Here is a 23,048-nt window from a genome sequence, read left to right as displayed (position 1 = left end):
TAAAGCAAAATACTGAGAGTAGCCTGAACGAGGGAGGAGAGTCCGAAATAAGTTGATTTGCGCTAGGCTCCTTCCTTAGCAAGTTGTGAGAACTGGGCAAGTCTCTTAACTTTTAAAGCCTCAGTTTCCTCATGTGGAAAAGAAGAGTTCTGGGCTTGATACCCCAAATCTCTTTAAGCTATATATTTCTTTGCTTCCAGGGATTCCTGCAATTAGTAAAGAAATATATGACATCCAAGTAGGAAACCAGAAGTAAAATTATGTTTGCAGATATGACCTTACAGCAGAAAACACTAAAGATTCTGCAAAACCAATAGTAAAACTATGAACTGAAATTCACAAAAGAGTCACACCCATGTTAAGGATTCTTTTACAATACTGATTGACTGGAATTTTGTGATTATGGAGAGCTGGAACGTAGCATATCCAGAATCAAATTATCGTGGACTACTTTTAACCCACAATGGCCATCCATTGCCCACTTGTGTCCGACCTAACATCCTTGGGCAGTCACATGAAACCTTTTGATACGGATTAACTTAACAAAGCAACAGCTTCACCAACCAAAAAACTAAGCATGTATTAGACAACATCTGAAACCTGTGGCAGAGATTTCCTTGATTAATTATAACCCATCTTCCTCACATTTTACCCTGTATTTGAAAGTGCCCTAATCTAGACTTTCTCTTGTTCTGTAGCTATAAAAATGTCACAGAACCGATACATGCTGAAACATGGTATTTGGGATAACCTGAATCCATGTTCTCAGACTATGAAGCCATGTTTGTCTCCAAAATAAACTATCTTTTATTCTCCTTGAAGTGAGAGCTGTGTTTTTGTGTCAAAAACAAAACAAAACAAAACCCTTAGAATTGACAAATGAATTCAGCAAAGAGGCAAGATGCTAGGTCAACAGAAAAAAAATTAATTGTATTTCTATATACTAATGAACAATCTGGAAAAAATTAAGAAAACAATTTCATTTACAAGAATACGATATTTAGGAATTAATTTAACCTGACATCTACAATGAAAGGTACAAACATTGCTGACAGAAGTTAAAGGCAAATAAATAGAAATACACTCATACTCATGAATTTGAAAACATAATGCTGTTAAGATTTCAATATTACAAAAAAACAATTTACATGGTTCTGCTTACATGAAGTACTCAGAGTAGCCAAAATCATAGAATGTAGAACAGGATTACCAGGAACTAGTGAAAGGCAAAGAGATAATGTCGTTGGTGGCATAGACTTTTAGCTTTATAAAACATAAAGAATTATGGAGCTAGTGGAAGTGGTCACATGCCACTATGAATATCTTTAATACCACTGGTCTGTATATTTTAAACTGGATGAGATGATGAATTTTACTTTGTGTACATTGTTTTACTGCAACTGAAAACTAGAAAAACAATTCTACGATTGCATAAAAACAAAGGAAAGAGGAAAAATACCTAAAACTGAGTAACATGACAAGATGGAGTTGGTGGTGCATATTTATCATCCATGCTTCCCACCTCTTGTTTCTCCACCCCCATCACATCTATAAAGAGCAAGTAGTAGAGGCAGATAAAGGCTAAGTTTGGTTTACTTGTTAAATCTGGTTCCTTCATTCAAATGTTTAAACAATCCTATGCACTTTATTCTTGAAGAATATGTAAATGGCTAATTCTAGAATTAAGCTTCTTAAATTTGTTGCCCAAACTTGAACTGCATATATTTGTTTTATGTCTATGAATTTGGATAATAGTTTACACATAAATTAAAGGATTTATAGTATCTTTCAAACTTGGGAAGAAGCATAGGCGATTTTATATTGGGTCATAGCCCAAACAGTGCCATAAACCCTGAAGCCAGAACCTTTTGCTCCCCATAAGCTTTTATGGTTTATCAGTAAAAGCTGTAGTGGTGAAGTGCAGAGAAGTGTGTAGATAGAAGGTAGGGCCTGCTATGCAGGACAATTAAGTGAGCATGGGAAGGGAAGAGAGCCGCCAAATTGTACTTGCTGAGAACCTGACATGATTAGGAATTATGTTTACAATCAAACCGTGTTTTGACTTTCTTGTGACCCATGGATTAGTGGAGTTACTTTGACTTTTTTTTAAGCTATGTTTTTATCTGGTCACATTCAAAGCTATACAAGAACACCATAAACCAACAAATCTTATGTATTAAAGGAATGTTACCTAGATAAAAATAAGTATACCCAAAACAGTTTTATTTACTTTTGTAAAACCCTCATATAATATCACTTTAAAGGCCATCAAAATTTTATGTATTGCTATTGTTAAGACACTTGAATACAATTCTATCTTCAAAAGCCCAAGGCCATACTTGGCTGTGTACCCTCTTTTTCTTAAGTCCCTCTCCCTCTTTCAATGCTGCTACTAAATCTATATTAATTTTTTTCTTAATAAACCTTGCTTCATACGGTCTCATCCTGAGGTTGTTTTTGTTGTTGTTTTGGGCTTTTTTTTTTTTTTCAGTATAGTTAAAAATATTTTGGCGTCACTTGAGTAGAGTTCTCTAAAAAGCACTCCTTGGGCTGATAGAAGTAGCAACATGGGGTATAGCTTATTCTGCTACCCACTGCCACTCACAAATTATATTTAATGCTTTTTAAAAAAGTCAACGTACATTTCCAAAACAATCTTCTCCCATCCCTATTTGATCACATAGGGCTAACACAAATTTGCCACTGACCTGTATTTTCTCTCTCCCACCCCTAGCCTTTTCCTACCTGCTTGCCTTTTCAAAAAGCTATCTTTCACATTTATTTTGACCCAATTTCAACTATATAAAACAGCAACAGGTAAGAAATACACAATCTCCAGTTGTGATACACAAACATTCCTTTCAGACACTCTATTCTTCAGGCAATATTAAATAATATTATTTAATATAATTAATGTAAAATAGATTTAAAAACTAGTTTTCAGGAAGGGCTGATTCTAGTACAGGTTTACATATTACTTCAAAAATCAGGCTTTCCCCCCTTGTTGGACTTAGTTCCTTTTGGACATATTTTTACTCAATTATTCTTATTTATTAATTACTTTAACTGCTAAAAGTTATCAGCCACAAACAGTATCTGTATCAGGTGCCTCTAAAATGGCTTCCAGAGGCCTTGCCTTCCACACTTGGAGGACTGTGTTATACTCTGCCTCTCTAATGTGGGTTGGATTTAAGCCTCCTAACAAATACAATATGGCAGTGGTTGATGGGGTATCACTTCTAATGTTAGGCTATAAAATACAAGTACCTTCCTTCAGTTTGGATGCTCTTTCCTGGATTGCCTGTGGTAGGGGAAATCAACTGCCATTCTGTATGGTAGTTTTATGAAGAAACCCAATTGGCAGAGAATCTAGGTCAACCAGCAACCAGGTGCATGCACTTAGAAGTAGATCCTTACTCCATCTCAGTGGAGCCTTTCAATAATACCACAATTCCCAACTACAGCTTAACTGATACCTCAAGAAACAATCTGAGCTGGGCAGTGGTGGCGCATGCCTTTAATCCCAACACTCGGGAGGCAGAGCCAGGCGGATCTCTGTGAGTTCGAGGCCAGCCTGGTCTACACAGTGAGATTCAGGACAGGCACCCAAACTACACAGAGAAACCCTGTCTCAAAAAACCAACCAAACAACAACAACAAAACAAAAGAAACAACCCGACTACTTACTCTGTTGAATGTTGCCCTAATTCTTGACTCAAAGAAACCAAGATAATATATGTTTGTTGTTTTAAACTGTATTAAATGTGGTGATACCTGTTAACCAACAGAACATAACTAATGAAGTAACTCAGGTAACTGTCCATTTAGACAAATTTTACAAACATGGACGTTTCTGAATGAACCTGAAAACAACAAATTTATTTATTCTTCATTCTGAGACTATTTTGTAGGCCACTTTCACAAAGGTAATGTGAAGTTTCTCTTTCAGGAGTGTGAGTACCAAACTCCAGACATTCAACGAAAGGGAAGAGGGCTTAGTGGGCTTTGAAAATCCATATTCTCAACCGCGGGAGGTCACGTCCAAAGGATTGCTAGCTAGGGACGGTCAGGGCTACACAGTGAATTCTAGGCCAACCTGGAGTATACCGGAGACCCTGTCTCAAAATAAAAGGAAAAAGGGTGAGGAAACGCTGATATGAAAAACAAACTGTATTCAATTGCAGTAATAAAGACAATGCTTTGAAGAGAACACAGGGGGTCCTTAAAAAAAACAAATGTCTGATCTGTACAAAACCAAGTAGCCACAATTATTAATTAGTTAATATAGAATGCAAACTTAAAATATATCGAACAGGAATTGCAAATTGATTCGGTTTTTGTCTGGTAAGCAATATGTATTAAGTATATACCATGTGGGGAGTGTAGACTAGTCACAGAAAAACAAGAATTTAACCAATTTTATAGTCACACTGGCGGCTGTAGTAACTAGCAATTAGCAGCGACCCTAAACTATATATTTGGATTCGTATTAATGGGATGTCGTAAAAAAAAAAAAAAAATCAAAGCGTGCCTGGGCACCTGATAACACAATAACCACCATAAAAGCAACACATAAACCTGAAGAAAGTAACCTTCACCGTTTGTCATCTTTCCTTGAGGACGACACCGAGGCGCTAGGCAAGTCCCAAGTCGACCTTTCCACCAATGGCCTAGAAACAGAAGGAAGAGCTCTATGCCCGCCTCTTGACACCGATACAGCGTTTTAATAAGCCACCGCCGCTGTCACTCAAAATGTCTTACCGTGCCATTGGTCCTAAACTATTGCTTACTGGGCCGGTGCTGCCAAGTGGCAAGCCCCCCCCCCCCCGCCCGCCCCCGCAGTCTTTATTTCCGAGCCGAAACGTGAAAGTGTACAGGCGGAAGAGGCAAGGCACTGGAAGTATCGGGGCCGACGCTAGTACCTGAGCGACCTGCGATCTCCACCGCCGCCGCGACGACTCAGCCTCTGGGCGGGGGCTGTCAGCCGAAAAGAAACTGGCTCAGCCGGGCACTGATGCCCAAGCCATGGAGAGGCCTTTCCAGACCGCACGTGTTCACGCTGGAGAACACGATGGCTCCGAGAGGACCAGAGACCGCCCCACACTCCTGGGAACTCTCACAGCACCTCAGCCTGCAGGAGCCCGAGGGGCAGACCGGGCAAGTTTTTTGACGTTTCCTATTGTTGCCGGAAGTGACGTCGGGGAGCGGGCCCTTGAAGAATAAGGATTATTACTCTCGCGGTTGCAGATTCGCCAGGACGTCTTTATGTCTCGCTTCTCGTTCTGAACCATGCTGGTCGTCAAAATTATGCTCATTGGAAATATGACATCTGCTGTAAGGCGTATCGTTGATAAGGTTTTTGGGAGAATTAAGTCTTCCGAGGAGGCCGCGCGAACGGAGTATGGAATCTGCACCTGGGAACCCCAGAGTGTGGGGCAGCCCCTGGCTCGGAACGTTTGGCCACTGTTGGCGGCGCGCTGGAACCCACGGTTCCGAATACAAACGGTCGGCGCGAGAGGCGCCCCGGGGCGCGGGCGCTGGGGCTGAACACCTGGTTCCCGCCACTTTCTCGGGTTACATATGCTCCCGTCTCCTTTCTGTGTTGGCCCGGTCGCCTCGGGAACCCTTCACTTTGCTTGGCGGCGGCTGGCTGAGCCGGAGCCTGCGGACAGGCTGTGCTCTGGCTCGGGCAGAGGTCGCCTGAATGCGGTACTCACCGAGGTCCCCGAGTTGTAGGCGAGTGCTCATCAGGTCTACTGTTTCATCCTTTTAAATCTTGGGCCAGGAGGGGAATCCTAGATGGGACTTGTTTATGTACCCAGCTGGTATGTGCTTTGGAAGGCAACCAAGTGGGAAGCATCGTAGCCCGCCTCTTAGAATTGGTTTGTGACTTAGTCCTGCGAAGTTAAAGACACGTAGATGTCTTCTTGGGTCTTTTCAGTGAATGATACAGCTAGACTGGCTAGAAGGGTAAAAGTACTTCTTCGGGTTCTCTTTGCTGACATTTTCATGGTGCTTTTAAAAAACTACTCCATCTACTTTGAGGACTACAGATTTTTCTCTCTATATAAAGGAAACTAATCTTAACATATTTGTTCTAGATGTACGGCTGCATCAGACTATTTTACAGAATTACTTGCAAGCATTTTTAAACAGTTTTGTATGTAAACGCAGCGGTACCACTGAGCTGTTGCTCCCATTCGCCCTAGCTAACTCCCTTTTTTTTTTTTTAAATCCTTCATCAAAACTTTTCTCCTACAACAGCATTTTCCTAGAATCCATTAACGGAGAGATGTTGTACATTTAATTTCTACAGATCTGTATTCCTCTATCTGAAAGTTTGGTTTTTAGGTATATCGATTTGGATCTCAAAATCTTGGCTATCCACCGTGATTATTAAAGTCTAGTTACGTCATCCTGAACAAAATGATTTTTGAGTCTAGTGACAGCTTATGTTTTTAAAGACCTGTAACAACCATGAGATTGAGCTAAAATTTTTAAAACAAAAAAATTATAAACTACTAGGCTGGGGATCTAGCTCAGTGGTAGGGCCATTGGGTGGTATGCCAAGGCTCTGGGTTCAATTCTCATCCCCCCCCCCAACCCATATTGTGCCATTCTTACAACCTTTTCCAGAAATTCAGTTGGCAAATTTGATTTGTTCCTAACTCTTCAGAAAGCTAGGTAGAGTATTGAGACCTTAATGATTGAATCTGTATACTTTATCTAACGTCCTTTGATAAACAATATAAAGTGAAAATGCAAATCAATTTTATTTTTAAGTAACAAGTTTTTTTCATCTCAGAAACATGTAGAAGAAAGATTGCTTCTTGGCCTTTTGACTAAGATCAAGTGTAAAGTATGTATCAGTACTTGACTGGCATTAGTTAATAATCTTAATTTTAGTGTCTACCAATTAAAAAACTAGGAGATCCTTTCTTGAAAACACTTTTCTATGATCTTTTTTAAATGTCTTTGTTTTTCTTTCCTGTCATATCATTTTTTTCCTTCACCTACAGATCTGAGCTGTTCTTGAATCTTACTCTTCTTCAAAATATTTATTCTGCTGCTAATGAAGAGGGAGGATGTGTTCCTGGGGCATTCTTTATTGTCAGAAATTTCATTACCAGAGGTAGAAATAATGCAAAGATAAATGTGTTCTAGGATATGAGAAAAAGAAAAGATACCACAGAGGATTAGGTAAAATCACATGTCCTGGGAAGATGGGGTATGAATGAAAGGAAAGAATTGTGTCAAGTCAGACGGGACTGGAACCTAAAACAAGCTCAGACTTGAAATCTTAAGTCCCAGGAACAAGGATTTTAGTTACAGTGAGAGTAGTTCCCACTTCACCTTTTCTAGGCAATAAAGGTTGGTCCAGGAAGTCTGTCTTACCATTTCCGTATGTCTTTCTAGTCCTGGCCTCTGGAAAGATGTGAAGTAAGGCTTACAGTTTTGACCAATTTTTTGTATAATTTGATTTTAAGATCGATTCCTTTTTTTCTCCCTAAAATCCTCATTGCCTAAATATGTTAATGTTTAAATCAATGTAATTTAATGTTTCAAAAATGGTGAGCAAAATGCCAATGCAAGAGTACTTAAGAGTCTCTCCAGTAGTTTGCTCTTCACATGTATACAGAGCAGACTGGAATGGGAATAGCATTCCTACAGACAGAGAACAGGGACCCAACTCGAGGGAAATGGCTATGGAAATGGGTTGTGGCCCAGACTTAGAATTTGGCAAATTGCCAGGTTTATTTACCCCTGTTTATATATGTGCATACAGAGGAGGTATCGAAGGGGCCGTTTATATGTTGGATAGTGGCTGAAATATAGACTATGGGAAAAATCACATCAAATATATTTCATCTAATACTTGAATTCTTTTTTTATTTTTATTGCCAGATTTCATTTTAAAGGTGCTTCATTCTCAGAGAATTTATTTCTCAAAGTACTTTTATAATTTTCTTGAGCAAGATGTTGGTAAACTATGAGTTTGCTTTGTTTTTTTTTTTGTTTTGTTTTTTGTTTTTTGTTTTTTTGTTTTTTTTCTGTTTTTCTGAGACAGGGTTTCTCTGTGTAGCTTTGCGCCTTTCCTGGAACTCGCTTTGGAGACCAGGCTGGCCTCGAACTCATAGAGATCCGCCTGCCTCTGCCTCCCAAGTGCTGGGATTAAAGGCGTGCGCCACCACCGCCCGGCGAGTTTGCTTTGTTTTTAAGCATCTGATTGGCAACTACATGAAATCCAAGTCCTGGTGATAATAACCAAGTCTGTGCTAAGTTTGTCTCCAGTTTTTATTGGTTACATAGCCTTCATAAACATTCAGGATAACCACTGATGGAGACTGTTTCATATGTTTTTCCAAGTGGGACCAGCTATGACTTTCATGTAAAGTGGCCTCCATAGGTTCCTGTGATTAATCACTTGCTCTTCAGCTTGGGGTGCTAATTTGACAGGTTGTAGAATCTTTGATAGGTGGAACCTAGCTAGAGGAAGTGAGTGGCCTGGGGTCTGAAGATGCCTTGAGATGGTAGCCTGACCTCACTTCTGTGCTGTGCTGTCCTCTAGTCTGGTATAATGGCAGCCAACAGCCACCACACACTCCTGACACCATGGAGCTGCCCGTTACCATGGTTTCCATACTATGAGGGTCCACACCCCCTCGAGCACTGAACCAAGGGACAACTTTACTACTGAGTGTCCTTTGTTAGGTATTTGATCACAGCATGAAAGTAACTATTATAGTCCATTTTTATTCAAGGTAAAATATTTGGGAGAGGGCTAGATGAAATACTATTGAATGAATGTAAATATAAGGCAAACTTATTTTTTGTGAGGGAAAATTAGAAGTTTACACTTAGGGTTAAAGTCGGTGCAGCGCAGTCAGCAAGTAGAGATTGTGTGATGTCAATGTGCTGGGGCTGGGGGAGGTACAAACAGAGTAGAGCGGAACCTACAGCATGTATTTGAACAGCACTTTATAATTTTATTTTTAGATGAAAAGTTGTAAGATTATTTGAGAGTTGGAGCTGAATCTAATATTCAATAATGGCAACAGGTGACTTAAAAAGAAGCTTGCGGAAGCTAGAACAAGTGCTTCGTTTGCTAAATTACCCTAATGAGGTGGATTATGTCGGGTAAGCTATAATACATTTGATATTTGAAACTTATTTGTGTGCTTTTTATTTTGCTAAAAGTTTAACATGTATGACATGCTGGGGGTCCTGAATGAAAGTAAAGATTTTGTATGGACCCTGTTACTGGCTGCCAAGCCTGATGACCATGACTTGAATTCCCAGGACTCATGTTGGAACTAGAGATCCAGCTCCTTCAAATTGTCCTTTGTCCTCCACGTGTACCAAGGAGTAGGTGCCAATGTGCTAAGAATTAAACTCTGTTCCTCTGGAGGAGCTGCAGGTGCTCTTAACTGCTGAGCCATCAGTCAAATTTGAATAAAAATTTTAAAGCATGGGGGCTGCCATAAGAAATCTCACTAATTGGAATCTTCCATACTAAAAGAACTCATGGTGTAAATGTATAAAATTTATCTTCTACACATTGAATACACAAATAAATTTTCAAGAAATGGTAACATCTGTGATCAGATTGGCTATACTAAACATAATACTATTCTGTGGAATGAGAGAATGGCAGATAATATAATTAATGAAATCCATTATACTCCAGTGAGTTTAAAATTATATGGAGACAGAATCTAGACTGATGTATATACAGTTTAACTCTCAGCACTCATATCAGGTGCCTTAACATCTGTCTGTGCTATGGGCATGTGGCATACATACACAAATATAAAAAATTTTTTTTAAAACTTTGGGGTGGTGATGGGGAGGTTTATACACATATTTTGAATTATGTAGGAAAGCATTCTGTTTATATGTAAGTACAGTATAATTTTAGTTAACCAATAGTGCTAGCTAACTGAAGAAATAATTCATTTGCTGTTTTGTGCAAGAATCACTAAGGCATTTTTACATCAGTAAATAAGTAGACAATTAGAAACAGACAGCATGAGGCAGCAGATACTGAAAGATCAGTGTGGATCTTCAGGATGGCTTCATGAAATCAGCATTTAACTGAGTTGTAATGAATAAAGACAGGCAAAGTGTAGGATGCCCGCCTAGACATGAGCCCAAGCCAAGAAGGTCCAGTTCTCGTGAAAGCAGAAGGTGGCTGTCGGGTCACAGCATACGCTCCTTCCAGTGTGTACCTCATATGTAGCCTAGAGTTCAAACAGTTCATCTTTGCAGGCTCGTCTAGGGACAGATGAGCTGTTGTACCAAATGTTACAAAACATCAAATATTCTTGAGAACTGTAGGGCAGTACTTTTTATTAATAGGAGAAATAAATGGATTAAGTAAGAATAAGCTTCAGAAAACCAACAAAAACTGTAGGAGATAGACTGTACAGCTGTAGTGAGGTTTTGAGCACATGAAAATGAACAGTACTGTTTCATAGTTGGATCAGGGTGCTGTAGAGTGGGATATAGAATCTGAAGAGTCATAAATTGCTCCATTATTGTGTCTGTAATAATAACTAAGCTATTGACAACTTTGCTAATTACCCTTGATCACCCAGCTTCTGGAATTGTGCTAATAAAGTCTTTTCCCTTTTTCCTGGCAGTTTGATGAAGGGGGACACAGCAGCATCTTTGCCTATCATCAGCTATTCTCTTACCTCATACTCCCCTTATATATCAGAACTTCTGATGGAGTCCAATATAGACCTCATATCAAAGAATGATGTGCGCTTCACAGATACCGTCTATAAGGTATTTTGAGTTTATGAAACAAGAATTATTTGAGGAACTATTGATTTTTAAAATTGATACTTTAGTAATAATTATCAAAACACAGTTGCATGTTCACTTAACAATGGTATACATCCTGAGAAATGTATTGATAGGCACTTTTGCCATTGGGCAAACATCAGAGTGTGCTTGCACAGACCTACATGTCTATATGCATAGCCTATTGCTCCTGGCTACAAACTTGTAGCATGTTTAACATTTGGGTGTCTAAACATGCAGGTAATATAGTTAAAATACTAGTCAATAAGAAAAAAAGTCAGCTTTATCATAATCTAGGGCCACTGTCATATCTTGTCATACGTCACATGTATGTTTAGTTGACAGAGTATTTTTCATAGGTGTTTATCTCATTAAAATGGAGTCTCTACAGCTGACCTGAGCTCGTGGGAGCTCATGGACTCTGGACCAACAGCTAGGGAGCCTGCACAGTACCGACCTAGGCCTCTGCATGTGTGTGACAGTTGTGCAGCTTGGTCTGTTAGTAGGGTTCCTAGCAGTGGGATCAGGACTTGTCCCTGGCACTTGAGCTGCCTTCTGGGAACCTATTCCCCATGCTGGGTTGCCTCGTCCAACCTTGATTTGGGGAGTGTGTATGGGAGGGGCAGTTTTCTTGGTCCTGCCTCACCTTGATGTGCCATGCTTTGTTGATGGCCATGAGAGGCCTGCCCCTTTCCTGAACTGGAGACAGAGGAGGAGTGGATGGGGAGGTGGATAGATGGAAGCTGGGGGGAGGGGATGGGAAAAGAAGAGGGAGGGAAAACTGTGGTTGGCATGTAAAGTAAATGAAAAAATTTAATTAATAAAAACATGGGGTCTCTATTGAAATTAAGTTGTAATTCATGTTTGCTTTATCAATGTTTCCTATTAATTATGGCAACTGGTAAACGTTTGTCACTGGCTTTAATTTGCCGGCTTCCTATGAAATTTTAGTAAGTTTGTGTACTGGAGGAAGCAAGAGAGAGAGAACGGAATCCCCAGGCTTCTGTGTTACTTGACTTGTGAGATACAAACTGAAACTTCCATAGTTTGTTCCTTGAGGTCTGATACCAGGTTTCATCTCTGCAGTAGCATTTAGACACCTGGATGGAGTCTGACTTTGATCTCAGTTGATTTTGATTTTTAAACCGTAACAACATTTACCATTAATTTTTGGTCAAGTACTGTGAATTTGTGTGTGTGTGTGTGTGTGTGTGTGTGTGTGTGTGTGTGTGTGTGTGTGTGTGTTTGTGTGTGTGTGTGTTTGTTTTGTTTTCTTTTTTTGAGACAGGGTCTCACTAATTAGCTCTGGCTTTCCTGAAGTGCTCTCTCTTCCTCTCCTCCCCACTCCCTCTCCCCTCTCTCCGTTTTTCTCCCTCCCTCTCTTCCCTCCTGCCCCCGCCTCTGGCATATCCCTAGCAACCTGTTTCTCATACCTGGGCATAACTCAACACCAGCTCTGTAATTTTAGCACCTTTACTTAACGGCTTGATCTTCCTCTCAAAGGTAATTATTACCTTCTGACCAGCTGGTCATATAATTTTGAATTAAACAAATATTACCTTTGTTTCTTCACAGCTTCTTCGTGATCAATTTGATTATAAACCAATTTTGACAAAAAAGCAATTTATACAGTCTGGATTTGCTGAATGGAAAATCCAAATTGTCTGTGATATATTGAATTGTGTAATGAAAAAGCACAAGGAATTGACTGGCTCTGACAAGGTGAATTTATGAATGAATTTCAGTGCTAACTTATGCTAACTACCCCAATATTTGAATAAACATCAAGTTGTCACCCGACTTGCTGGACCCAGAAGTTCTTTGTCTCATTCTTAGACTGATGATTAGAGAAAGAATTCCAGGACAGACATAGAGAAGACTTAAGCAGAGTAACAGATTGATCAAGCAAAAGCAATAAATAGTGTCTTCAGGGAAAGGAGTGGGCAGCTGAGCGTGGTAGGTGAATGCACCAGACTCAGGCATCAGAGCATTTTAGGAACTGAAGGGAATTCTTGTGTTAATGCTATTTGCATAATTGTGGAATTTTCTAGGAATTCCAAGGGCATTTCTGGGAACTAGGGTTAGTTTGGACCAAACATGTGTTGTTTAGAACCGAAATGGAATTTGAAGGGATGTGAATGTGTAAAATTACAGAGATGCTGAGGAGTCTGCCCACCAAACTTCTAGGTCTCGGAATTTCCTCTACAGGACATACATATTTCACAGTTAGCTTCCTGGAGAGTGCAGGTTGCTGCAATACCAGGATGTCTTACCGTCTGTACCTAGATAAGGCCATAAGCACCTAGTTAGTTCTAAATCCCACTGTTCATACAGCCCACATATTCAATTGTTGCTGCATTATCCACATACAGGGCATAACCCTCTCAAGGATCATCATTTCTCTGATATGAGTCACATGTCTTATGCATCTGTGACTTGGAACTAAATTAGCAGTTCAAAGATAGTGTATTTATGTCACTTTTTAAAGTTTTTGTTTTTTTATTTGTTTGTTTGTTTTTAACTATGCAGGCCAGGCTGGCCTCAGTCCTCCTTCCTCATACTTTAAGTGTGGGATTCTAGCACCACCATATCAGTTTCACTTAAATTTACGGTAAACAAATAAATGCATGGTTCATTACTTTCACTATTGGCTGTCATCAAAAATAAGTATTGAAATAAATGGAATTGAAGTGTATATCATACTTTTTATAAAATGCATTGTTTTGTCTAATACTTTTCCTTTCTTAGACTTCGTCATGCCCAAGAAAGAAAAGCATCCCGGAAAGGCCCGAACCTTGTTCGAGTAGTGAGAACGCCACCCCTGGAGAGGCTGTGGGCATTGACATCACTGGCAGGTTTATGACTTCAGGAAAGGTGTGAGACTAGAAGATACCAGAAGCGTATCTGAATGCAGTAAAGACTGTTTCTCTGACGGGCATTTGGTGAAATGTTGTAGTCAGATACCACAGTGTACAAGGCATTTTTATTAGAACGTGTTGGTTTATTTCATTTCTTTCTAGAAGTACTTTGATCATATGCACCCCCCACTGCCCTCTCTTATCACTTCCTTCCCTTCCCTACCCTCAAATAGTCTCAGCAGAAGAGTGCAAAGTCACCCAGACTCTATATTTCTAATTTTGAATTCTTTTTCATTCCCAGATAAAATTTAGTAAGGTTATAGTGCAAGGCATTGACCTCTACTCTTTAAAATATGTGAATGTGTGTGTGTGTGTGTGTATTTGTTTGTTTGTTTTAATCTTATGTGTGTATGTGTACCAGAAAGGAACAGAAGAAAGTGTTATATCTCTTGGAACTGGAGTTATGGGTGGTTGTGAGCCTCCATATGGGTACTGGAAATCAAACCTGTGTCTTAAGGGTTTTTTGTTTGTTTGTTTGTTTGTTTGTTTTTGAGACAGGGTTTCTCTGTGTAGCTTTGGAGCCTGTCCTGGAACTTGCTTTGTAGACCAGGCCAGCCTTGAACTCACAGAGATCTGCCTGCCCCTGCCTCCCAAATGCTGGGATATCTTAAGGGTTCTTAACCTGAGCCATCTTTCCAGCCCCTCAACATATACCTTTAATTATGCACCTGATCATCCCTAAAGAGTGGTGTGTATATAATAATAATCCATTATTATTATATCCAACAAGAGTGGTTATGATGATTCATTTATATGCATTAATAACCAAGAATATAGATTATCTAATAATCTGGTTTCGAGGATTCTTTATTACTAGGTATAGATTGTCTCTGCCTTTGTCTGCTTTGAGCACCTGTGGCCGAATGAATCCAGTACATGTAGAGATAGCATTTTCCATATCCAAGGGGAGCTCTAAGCCAAAATGCCATTTTAATAATAAATGTGCTTCCAGCTGTTTCCTTCTGGGTGAGAGGACAGAATACAGACAAGTAATCAATGTGTAATTAGATAAGATGTAAATTTTTTTCTGGATAAAGTAAAATATGTAGAATTATTTATTATCTGATCCAAAATACATGACTAGAAGAGCTATAATACCAAGAATTGAATAACTGCTACAAAGCTGATAGAATTTATAAATATATTTATTTGCTGAAAGAGAAGTTGAGTCAGTGCTGAAGCAAATTGTCTTCTTCCTGATGCCTCATCTCATATAGATGTAATTTATGATTTCTTCATCACATCTTAGGGTTTTTCAGTGTTTATACAGGTTCACTGTGAGGTCCTTGTTAGTATTCCCACTTTTTGGTATTTTGAACTTTTAGCTGAAGATGAAATATATATTGTGATTTGTTCAGTAAAAAAAAATTATAATGTGTCCTCACATAGCTAGTTGTTGATTATTTAATTTGTAGATTATATCACAACCTTCATTTGTTTATTTGTTTATTCATTGGCAGACTCACTAAATAGCTCAGGCTGGTCTGGACCTTATAATCCTGCCTGGGCTTCCTGAATGCTGGGATTATGGTTGTGTGCTACCACACCTAATATGTTTTTATTTAATTAATTCCTCCCTCCCTTCTTCCCTCCCTCCCTCCCTCCCTTCCTCTCTCTCTCTCTCTCTCTCTCTCTCTCTCTCTCTCTCTCTCTCTCTCTCTTTCTTGTTTTTAACTTTCTAGCATGTAACTTTTCAAACATTTACCAAAGCACAGGTCATCCTGTTTCAACAATTAATCAAATCTCTGCTAATCCTCTTTTATCTCTACTGTGGCCACTTTTTCCAGCATATCGAGACAAACCTAGATACCTTTAAAATACATTTCAGTGTTTAACCTAAGACATAAGAATGCTTTTAAAAAACTGAATCACAATTTCACCAACACATATCAAATATATTAATATTAGCATGTTATGTTGTGATACATTGTATGTGGTAATTTAAATGTTTTTTAAATATTTATACAGTCTGTCTAGAGAATTACTGTGAGCATACGTAAAGTAACTAGCAGGAAAACCTTTGAAGTATTTCTTCATGCTTGTCTCCGTGCAGAAGAAAGCTGTGGTGATCCGTCATCTGTACACAGAAGATAACATTGACCTTCCTGAACGGACAGTGAGTTCAACAGAAGTGAGTGAAGGGTGTGATGAGTCAGAAGAGATGACTTCTCAAATCATGATTCATGACGAGCAGGCCTCTGAAGTCAAGGCTCAGCTGAAAGTAAGGGTTGAGGACCTCTTGGACAGATTTCTTTGGTATCTGTGATTATTTCAGTGTTTGAAAGTTGTAATATTTCTGAACTCTTAAATTATGATATCTATACTATTACTTAAAAGTCAATCAGTCTTACTAAATGTAATTCAGTGGATTCCAGTTGTCGGATTTGTTTGGAGTTTTCCCCCTGAGTTAGAAGTAAAGCAAAGAGAAACAAGAGGTGGTATGTCCCAGGGAAATTATAATCTAGCAAAAGAGATGTGCAACTTTACACAGTGGGGTTTTCTACCACTGTTTCCTCTGTTGGAAAATTGAAAAGCTTGGCATTTTATTCCTGTTTTTTCTTTAGTTAGTCTTTGCTATGTTTTCCCCAAGGGGTATGGTCTCACTATGTAGCCTCGGCTGACTTTATGTAGTCCAAGGTGGCTTTGAATTTGCAGTAAACCTGCCTAGCCTTTTGCGTGGTAGCATTATAGATGTGTGCTACCCACCTGACTCCTTGCGGTCCTGTGGTTTCTATTACTCCTCGTTGACACAAATACCATTTTGTATATAATCTCTACTGTGTCTGCTAACACGCTCTTATCTTGTGATTTTTATACATTTGGATTATAGTTGGATTTCTGAAGTTTTATTTGTGGGCCTGCTTTTTTCTATATGACACTCTAGATAGTCAGCACATTGTCATTTGCTTATTTCTCTTGGATTTGTACTAGGCACTGTCTAAAGAAACTAGCTAATGATAGTTGTGTTGTACTGCCTAGTCTAAGCATCATGCAGGTTACTCCACAGGCAGCTGCTGTGAAGATGACAGCCTCGTGGTAAGGCCCGCTGCTGTCTACAGGGAGCCCCTGGTTCCACACTGTGCCCTTTCTTAGCTATCAAAACAGCACAAGGAAGTGGGAGCCCCCTGATTCCTTTTCAGAGGAATGCCACTCCTATCACCTGTGATCTTGGTTATCATTTTAGGATCTTTGTGACAACCCTGAGCTCACTGCACTTCACATAGCTCTTGCTGAATGCCAGGACAAGCTTAAGAGGCTGACTTGTGTAGAGAAAAGGCTCCAGTATTTGGAAGCTGCAACAAAAGGGAAGGTGATGGTCGATGAGAAGGCCTGGAATAATCTCCTCAGTCGAGTCACTCTTCTTGAAACAGAGATGCTTTTGTCTAAAAAGGTATTAATTACTATGTAGCACCGCTTGCCTCAAGTACAGTGACTGTTGTCTATTCTTTTGGAAACACTACATGTGAGGAGGCTCCTTAGAAACTAGAAAATGTTTGGTTAGAATAAAGTCTGCTTAAGTTAACAAGTTCTTTAAACTTCTTGTGGCTGTTTATTTCTATCAAATAAGATAATTTGTAAAACCCGTAAGTTGAGCTTTTCTGATTAATAGTACTTCAGATGCTTAGAATGAGGTAAGAATTTTTTGAAAAACCTTAAATTATTTTATGTATTTTAGTAGGACAAAGGCTTCTTTGGTTTACTGGAAAAGTTGTAGAAGAGTTAAAATTGAAACTTTTTCTTTTTTATGCATTAACTTCAATCATAAAGTGAATTTCATAGAAACAGTTATTAAATTTTCTGTCTTAGTCACTGTTCTATTGCTGTGAAGAGGCACTAAGACCAAGGCATTGCTTATAAAGGAAAGCATTTAATTGGGGATTTGCTTACAGTTTCAGAGGCTTAAGTTCATTATCATTGCTGCAGGAAACATGGCAGGCTTTGGAGCAGTAGCTGAGAGCTACATCCTGATCCACAGGCCTAGAGAGGGGGGAAAGAGAGAGAGACTAGTCCTGACATGGGCTTTGGAAACCTCAGAGCCATCCCCAGTGACATGCTTCCTCCAGCATGGCCACACCTACTTCAACGGGACCATACCTCCTAAATAGTGCTGCTTCTTGGTGACTAAGCATTTAAATACATGAGTTTATGGGGGCCGTTCTTCTTCAGACCACCACATTTACCACTGCCTTATGTAGTCTGAGAAATCTGTTTTGTTTCTTAGGGTTTCAGTTTCTAGTCTGTCTTTCATTTTTAGAGACTGGGGTTGTAGATTCAAGAAGCTTACTCTCTGCTTCCACACTTAATGGTTGTTTCTTATGCATAAGAGTAATTATATATTATCAGTAAATAAATTTATTAAAACTAAACATGCCCTGTGCTTTGCTTATATTTTATGTTAAGCAGCGTAAAATGAATTACCTATCGTTTTCTTCTAAATATTTACCTGTACATTCCAGAATGAATGCGTAGAGCTTAATGCAGCAAGTGAAGATAATGACTCTGATAGTGTCGTGGATGCCATGCCCGTTGGTAAGCTCTTCAGTTGTATTAGTACATTTTCAGAACAGTAGGTTTTATGGGCATTTGACCTCTTTAGCATTCTCGTGTGTGTGTGTGTGTGTGTGTGTGTGTGTGTGTGTGTGTGTGTGTGTGTGTGTGCGCATGTGTGTGTGTGTGTGTGTGCGTGTGTGCGTGTGTGTGTGTGTGTGTGTGTGTGTGTGTGTAAGCCAAAGGTCCATATATATATTCATATGTGTGTGTGTGTGTGTGTGTGTGTGTGTGTGTGTGTGTGTGTGTGTGTGTAAGCCAAAGGTCCATATTAGGCTTCTTTCTCAGTCGCTGTCCACATTATTCTTTGAGATAAAGTCTCTCACTGAACCTGGAGCTCACCAACTTGGCTATTCTTGCTAGCCAGCAAACTCCCAGGATCTACCTGTCTCTAGCACAGTATTGGTGGCATTGTAGGTACAAACCACTACATCTGATTTTTTTTTTTTTTAACATGGTTCTGGAAATGAAATTTAGTGAGCACTTGACTGGAGCCATGTCCCCGTTTCCTATTAAACATTTTTCTTAAAATAAAATAAAATTACAGAACTCTTAGGACAAAGAAAATAGTGACCCACAGACTGCCAAGAATTGCTTATAAAACCAGAGTATATATTGTTCAGGACACAGCTTACATTCTTTATGGGATTTTTCACTCTTTAATCATTCTAGAATAATAGAATACAGTTAAAGAAGAAAAGTGGAGCTCTAAACTTTCTAATTGTAAGCCTAAGTAACATTCTTGTGCAGAAATAAGATACATGACAGAAAAAGTACATTTCTCAGAAATCTATAAAGTGCTTTATCTGAACTGCTTTTTGACAGTAATAAAATGAGAATGTTGTAGAACAGGAGTGGCCTTTGCCATGTCACAGCCACTTAGGGATATTTCCCATGTTACTGAGCATGCGAGATCTCTGGTTTCAACAAAAGCTTTTATTCTTTTGAGTCTTATAATTTAGAAAAAAGCAAAGGCCTACATCTTATCTCATATTATGATTAAATTAAGTTTGTAAAAAAGATGACTTTTTTACAATTGACAATTTATTGTTAGATTAAATTTCAGTAATATAGATATTTAACATCATTAGATCTTTTCCGCTATTATATACATGTGATTACAAGCATATACCACAAATACCAAATGTATTTTGAAATTTTTATTAGAGAATTTTTAGCATTTGTCTCCATATGTATAAAAAGTATTAAAAACTCATTTTATCTATGCCAATAACCATTTTAGATTAATTCATTTGTAAATAAAATTTTAAATATTTCACTCTACTGTGTAATGGAAAGATCTCCTAAAATGTGATTTCTTCACAGATAAAAAATACAGTGTGGGGGCACCAGCCAGAACATATCGGTCATCTGGCTACAGTAGTACACTGTCACCAGAGTCGACGCCCAGAGGCTCCACTGTTAATTATTGTGGTTTGAAAGATTTTTCAGAGGTAAGAAAAACTGTCAGCTGCTTAATGATTTCTAAGGTAGAGAAGAAACAAGTATCATTTTTAGTATATGCCATGTAATATATACTATTGGTAAGAACAATGTTAAATGATAAGTTTAATCTGTCCAGGGTTCTTTTTGTTGGCTAGAGTCTCCTTATGCAGTGTTTCAGAGTGTGGTTTATATATTCATGGTCCATCTTTGCGGATTATTTACTTTGAGAAATTGCCTAAATTTGTTGCTTTTTAAATTAAAGGAAACAACACTTCAGAAAATGGAAAGGATGAAAAAAATGTAAGTAACAGAAAGGGGCAACAGAAATCATTTCTCTGTAGGGAATTGTACTGAAGTGTAGTATACATAGAATGGACATATGTGTTTCAGACCTTGAAAGTCTCAATCAGGTGTGGAGTTTCCTTCAAGACTCCAGTGGATAATAATTCTACTTCCAGTTGTGTGTGTGTGTGTGTGAGATGAGACACTGTTCTGGTTTCCAGCAAATGGTGTGAAACCAGAATTAATGATGGGTTACAAAGGGCAGAGATGCTTTGGTTGATAATTAATTCTGATTTCTCTACTTCTGATAATTGATTTACCAAAACATTATGTGCATGTAGATGGATAGTTGGGAGATGTTTTCAGTATTATGTTAGGCTTGCTTGTGTTTCCAGTGAGCGATTGATGCAGTACCACCAACGATGATGGTCTTACTGGAGACTATGAACGTTACATGTAGTTTTAGCAAAGAGTGGTTTAAAGGAAATATATGATGGTATTTTAGCAAAGAGTGGTATTTAAAGGAAATGGTATCAGAATAATCTACACCTTATTACCTTAAGAAAGTATAAAGCTCTTTGACATTTGAAAAATTCTAAAATAACTTATGCTACAAGAATTGGCTTACTTACGTTGCTCTCTTCTCTCTGTATGTATAAATAGTAGTTCCTCCTAAATAAGAAAACCACTCAGCTTTGTCTTGGGCCAGAAGCATGTGTGCAACGCTTCAGTCCTGAGCTTCACCGTGAGCGTGCACTAGCTGACATGTGGTTTGTTCTGTTTCAGGTTTGAAGAGACTGCAGAGCTACTGAAATGCTCGAGTCACTAACTGTACAGTTTTTCTGCGTGAGCATCTCTAGGACTTTGCTACTTATAATGCTATGTTTAAGAATTCCTTGTACACTTTTAATATACTGTAATATATTATTAAGAATTTGAATTCTATTTGGTGTGTGAGTGTTTTTCATTCCTAAATAAATACTTTTAATATTGTAGGTTGTAATTGTACTGATTTGCTGTTTCCGTTTTCTTGGTAAAAGTTTCAGTTTCAGTATATGCTGTTACAGAGTAAAGTGGTTGCAGCAAGCTCGGTATTTTGGGTGGACATTTACTGCATTGTGCTGAGTAATATGCTTTTGAAAGTATGGGCTGGAGGACCAACGTCTGTATCCTACTGGAGACATTCCTATTAGGACTTGCATATGGTACCCAGGAGGCTCTCGTATGTACAGTCTCGCAGTCTGTGCTGGCGAATAAACTGTAATGTAAAGTTAAAATGCTCACTGAGAACTAAACAAATAGCAGCATCTTCTTTATTAACACGCAATGCTGAGAGCATTGGTTCTTTAGTGCGTTCCCTGTGGGAAGTGTGCTGATGACCTAAGACCGTCAGCACAGACATAAATGGCGGCCATCCATGTGATATACAGTGAAGGAGGTTTTCATTATCTCATAATGGAAGTTAGCAACTTTTAAGGAGAGAAAAAGTCTTAAAGTTAAATTGAAAGAAAGTTAAAATCGCTCAGAAAGTTACTATGTAAATATCTTTCTAACTTTGTAAGTGAAAATGTAGTGATAATAATTCTGGGTGATAGTCAAAATCATGGAAAGATGTCTTTCTATTTTATATTTTTTTTTAATTTATTTTAATTTATTTTGCAATACAATTCAGTTCTACATATCAGCCACGGATTCCCTTGTTCTCCCCCCTCCCGTCCCCCTCACCTTCCCCCCAACCCCCCCCCCCCCCCCCCCCCCCCCCCCCCATTCCCATCTCCTCCAGGGCAAAGCCTTCCCCACAGACTGAGGTCAACCTGGTAGACTCAGTCCAGGTAGGTCTAGTCCCCTCCTCCCAGGCCGAGCCAAACAATCCTGCATAGGCCCCAGGTTTCAAACAGCCAACTCATGCAATGAGCACAAGATCTGGTCCCACTGCCTGGATGCCTCCCAAACAGATCAAGCCAATCAACTGTCTCACCCATTCGGAGGGCCTGATCCAGTGGGGACCCCTCAGCCATTGGTTCATAGTTCATGTGTTTCCATTTGTTTGGCTATTTGTCCCTGTGCTTTATCCAACCTTGGTCTCTATTTTTATTTTATGTTAGTCAGTCACCTCATTATACTATACAATTCGACTTTAATGTTAAGTAAAATATTAATTTAACTTAAAAATAGAAATAACTTGAGGAAGCAGTTTTTAGTATTCTTGTAAATGTTTAGTGTTTTCACTTTAAAACTATAATCTTTTATGTTAATATGTAGAAGTATATAACCTTTAGTTTGGTAGTATTTCAGAAGAATTTCTAGAATTAATGAATCCTGTTAACTTTATTTCTTTCGGTTGCAAGTACACTTAGAAAAATCAAGAGAACACAGTTTGTAAATGCTGTGACACCCCAATAGAGCACCAGCATGGACTCACAGCTCCACTTCCTGGTTGTCACACCACTCTACCTTTGTAAAATGCAATCCTAATTCTTTTTTTTTTTTTTGAGATAGAGTTTCTCTGTGTAACACTGGCTGTTCTGGAACTCACTCTGTAGAACAGACTGGCCTTGAACTCACAGAGATATGCCTGCCTCTGCTCTTGAATGTTGGGATTAAAGGCATGTGCCACCAAGCCTGGCTATGGGCTATATTTCTAATCTAATTTATGTATAATGTATCAAATAACAGGTATTTAAAATTAAAATTTTCTATTAGAAACTAGAAATCTAGATTCATAAATTTTTTGGGCTTTTTTTTCTAACAACTTTAATAAAAATGAACTTACAGTAGTGATGTCTATTTGTATTTACCAAGAGACTTATTTTGAAAACAACTTCTAGAAAAATAAAGTATGGCTCATTGAGATTATTAAAGATATTGTCAAATTATTCTCATTTAGAAAATGCTTTCTCAGGCTAGAGAGATGGCTCAGAAGTTAAGAGCACTGGCTGCTTGCTCTTCCAGAGGACCTGGGTTCAATTCCCAGCACCCACATGGCAGCTCACAGCTGTCTGTAACTCCAGTTCCAGGGGATCCGACATTCTCTTACAGACATAC

General features: G+C 38.8%; 2 protein-coding genes across 11 annotated transcripts in view; one reads left to right on the top strand and one right to left on the bottom strand.

The window, feature by feature from the left end:
- The window catches only part of Fbxo8 (F-box protein 8), a 44,394-nt gene extending 39,231 nt beyond the window's left edge, over positions 1-5,163 (bottom strand). The window contains exons 1-2 of one of the 3 annotated variants that reach the window (XM_052752319.1): positions 4,923-5,163; positions 4,599-4,670 (exon numbers count right to left, since the gene is read on the bottom strand). In XM_052752319.1, the coding sequence (XP_052608279.1) occupies positions 4,599-4,608 (10 nt within the window). In that variant the 5' untranslated portion in view covers positions 4,609-4,670; positions 4,923-5,163. The remainder of the gene's footprint in view (positions 1-4,598; positions 4,671-4,922) is intronic. The other 2 variants (XM_052752321.1, XM_052752320.1) reach the window with 2 other exon arrangements.
- Positions 5,164-5,459: 296 nt separating this feature from the next.
- Positions 5,460-20,998, top strand: Cep44 (centrosomal protein 44). 8 transcript variants are annotated; one of them, XM_052752313.1, is made up of 12 exons: positions 5,462-5,751; positions 7,020-7,200; positions 8,998-9,138; positions 10,644-10,791; positions 12,385-12,531; positions 13,558-13,683; positions 15,754-15,948; positions 16,912-17,118; positions 18,185-18,257; positions 19,602-19,729; positions 19,984-20,021; positions 20,790-20,998. In XM_052752313.1, exons 3-12 carry the CDS (start codon positions 9,050-9,052, stop codon positions 20,830-20,832), a joined length of 1,194 nt encoding a protein of 397 aa, XP_052608273.1. In that variant the 5' UTR covers positions 5,462-5,751; positions 7,020-7,200; positions 8,998-9,049; the 3' UTR covers positions 20,833-20,998. The 8 variants fall into 8 exon arrangements, with proteins under 8 accessions (XP_052608278.1, XP_052608273.1, XP_052608272.1 ...); XM_052752314.1 differs by lacking the exon at positions 5,462-5,751 and adding an exon at positions 5,809-5,825; XM_052752312.1 differs by lacking the exon at positions 7,020-7,200 and having other exon boundaries at positions 5,462-5,736.
- Positions 20,999-23,048: the final 2,050 nt, after the last annotated feature.

Source organism: Peromyscus californicus, unplaced genomic scaffold (genome assembly GCF_007827085.1).
Source record: "Peromyscus californicus insignis strain IS unplaced genomic scaffold, ASM782708v3 Scaffold_23__1_contigs__length_62951481, whole genome shotgun sequence".
NCBI lineage: Eukaryota > Metazoa > Chordata > Mammalia > Rodentia > Cricetidae > Peromyscus > Peromyscus californicus.
This window is presented reverse-complemented; position numbering and strand designations above follow the sequence as displayed.

Excerpts from the sequence above, each read along its gene's own strand:
- Cep44 (XM_052752312.1), top strand. The coding sequence starts at position 9,050 with ATGGCAACAGGTGACTTAAAAAGAAGCTTGCGGAAGCTAGAACAAGTG. Across the intron at positions 9,139-10,643 it reads AATGAGGTGGATTATGTCGG|TTTGATGAAGGGGGACACAG; the intron begins GTAAGCTATAAT and ends TTTTCCTGGCAG. Across the intron at positions 12,532-13,557 it reads AATTGACTGGCTCTGACAAG|ACTTCGTCATGCCCAAGAAA; the intron begins GTGAATTTATGA and ends TTCCTTTCTTAG.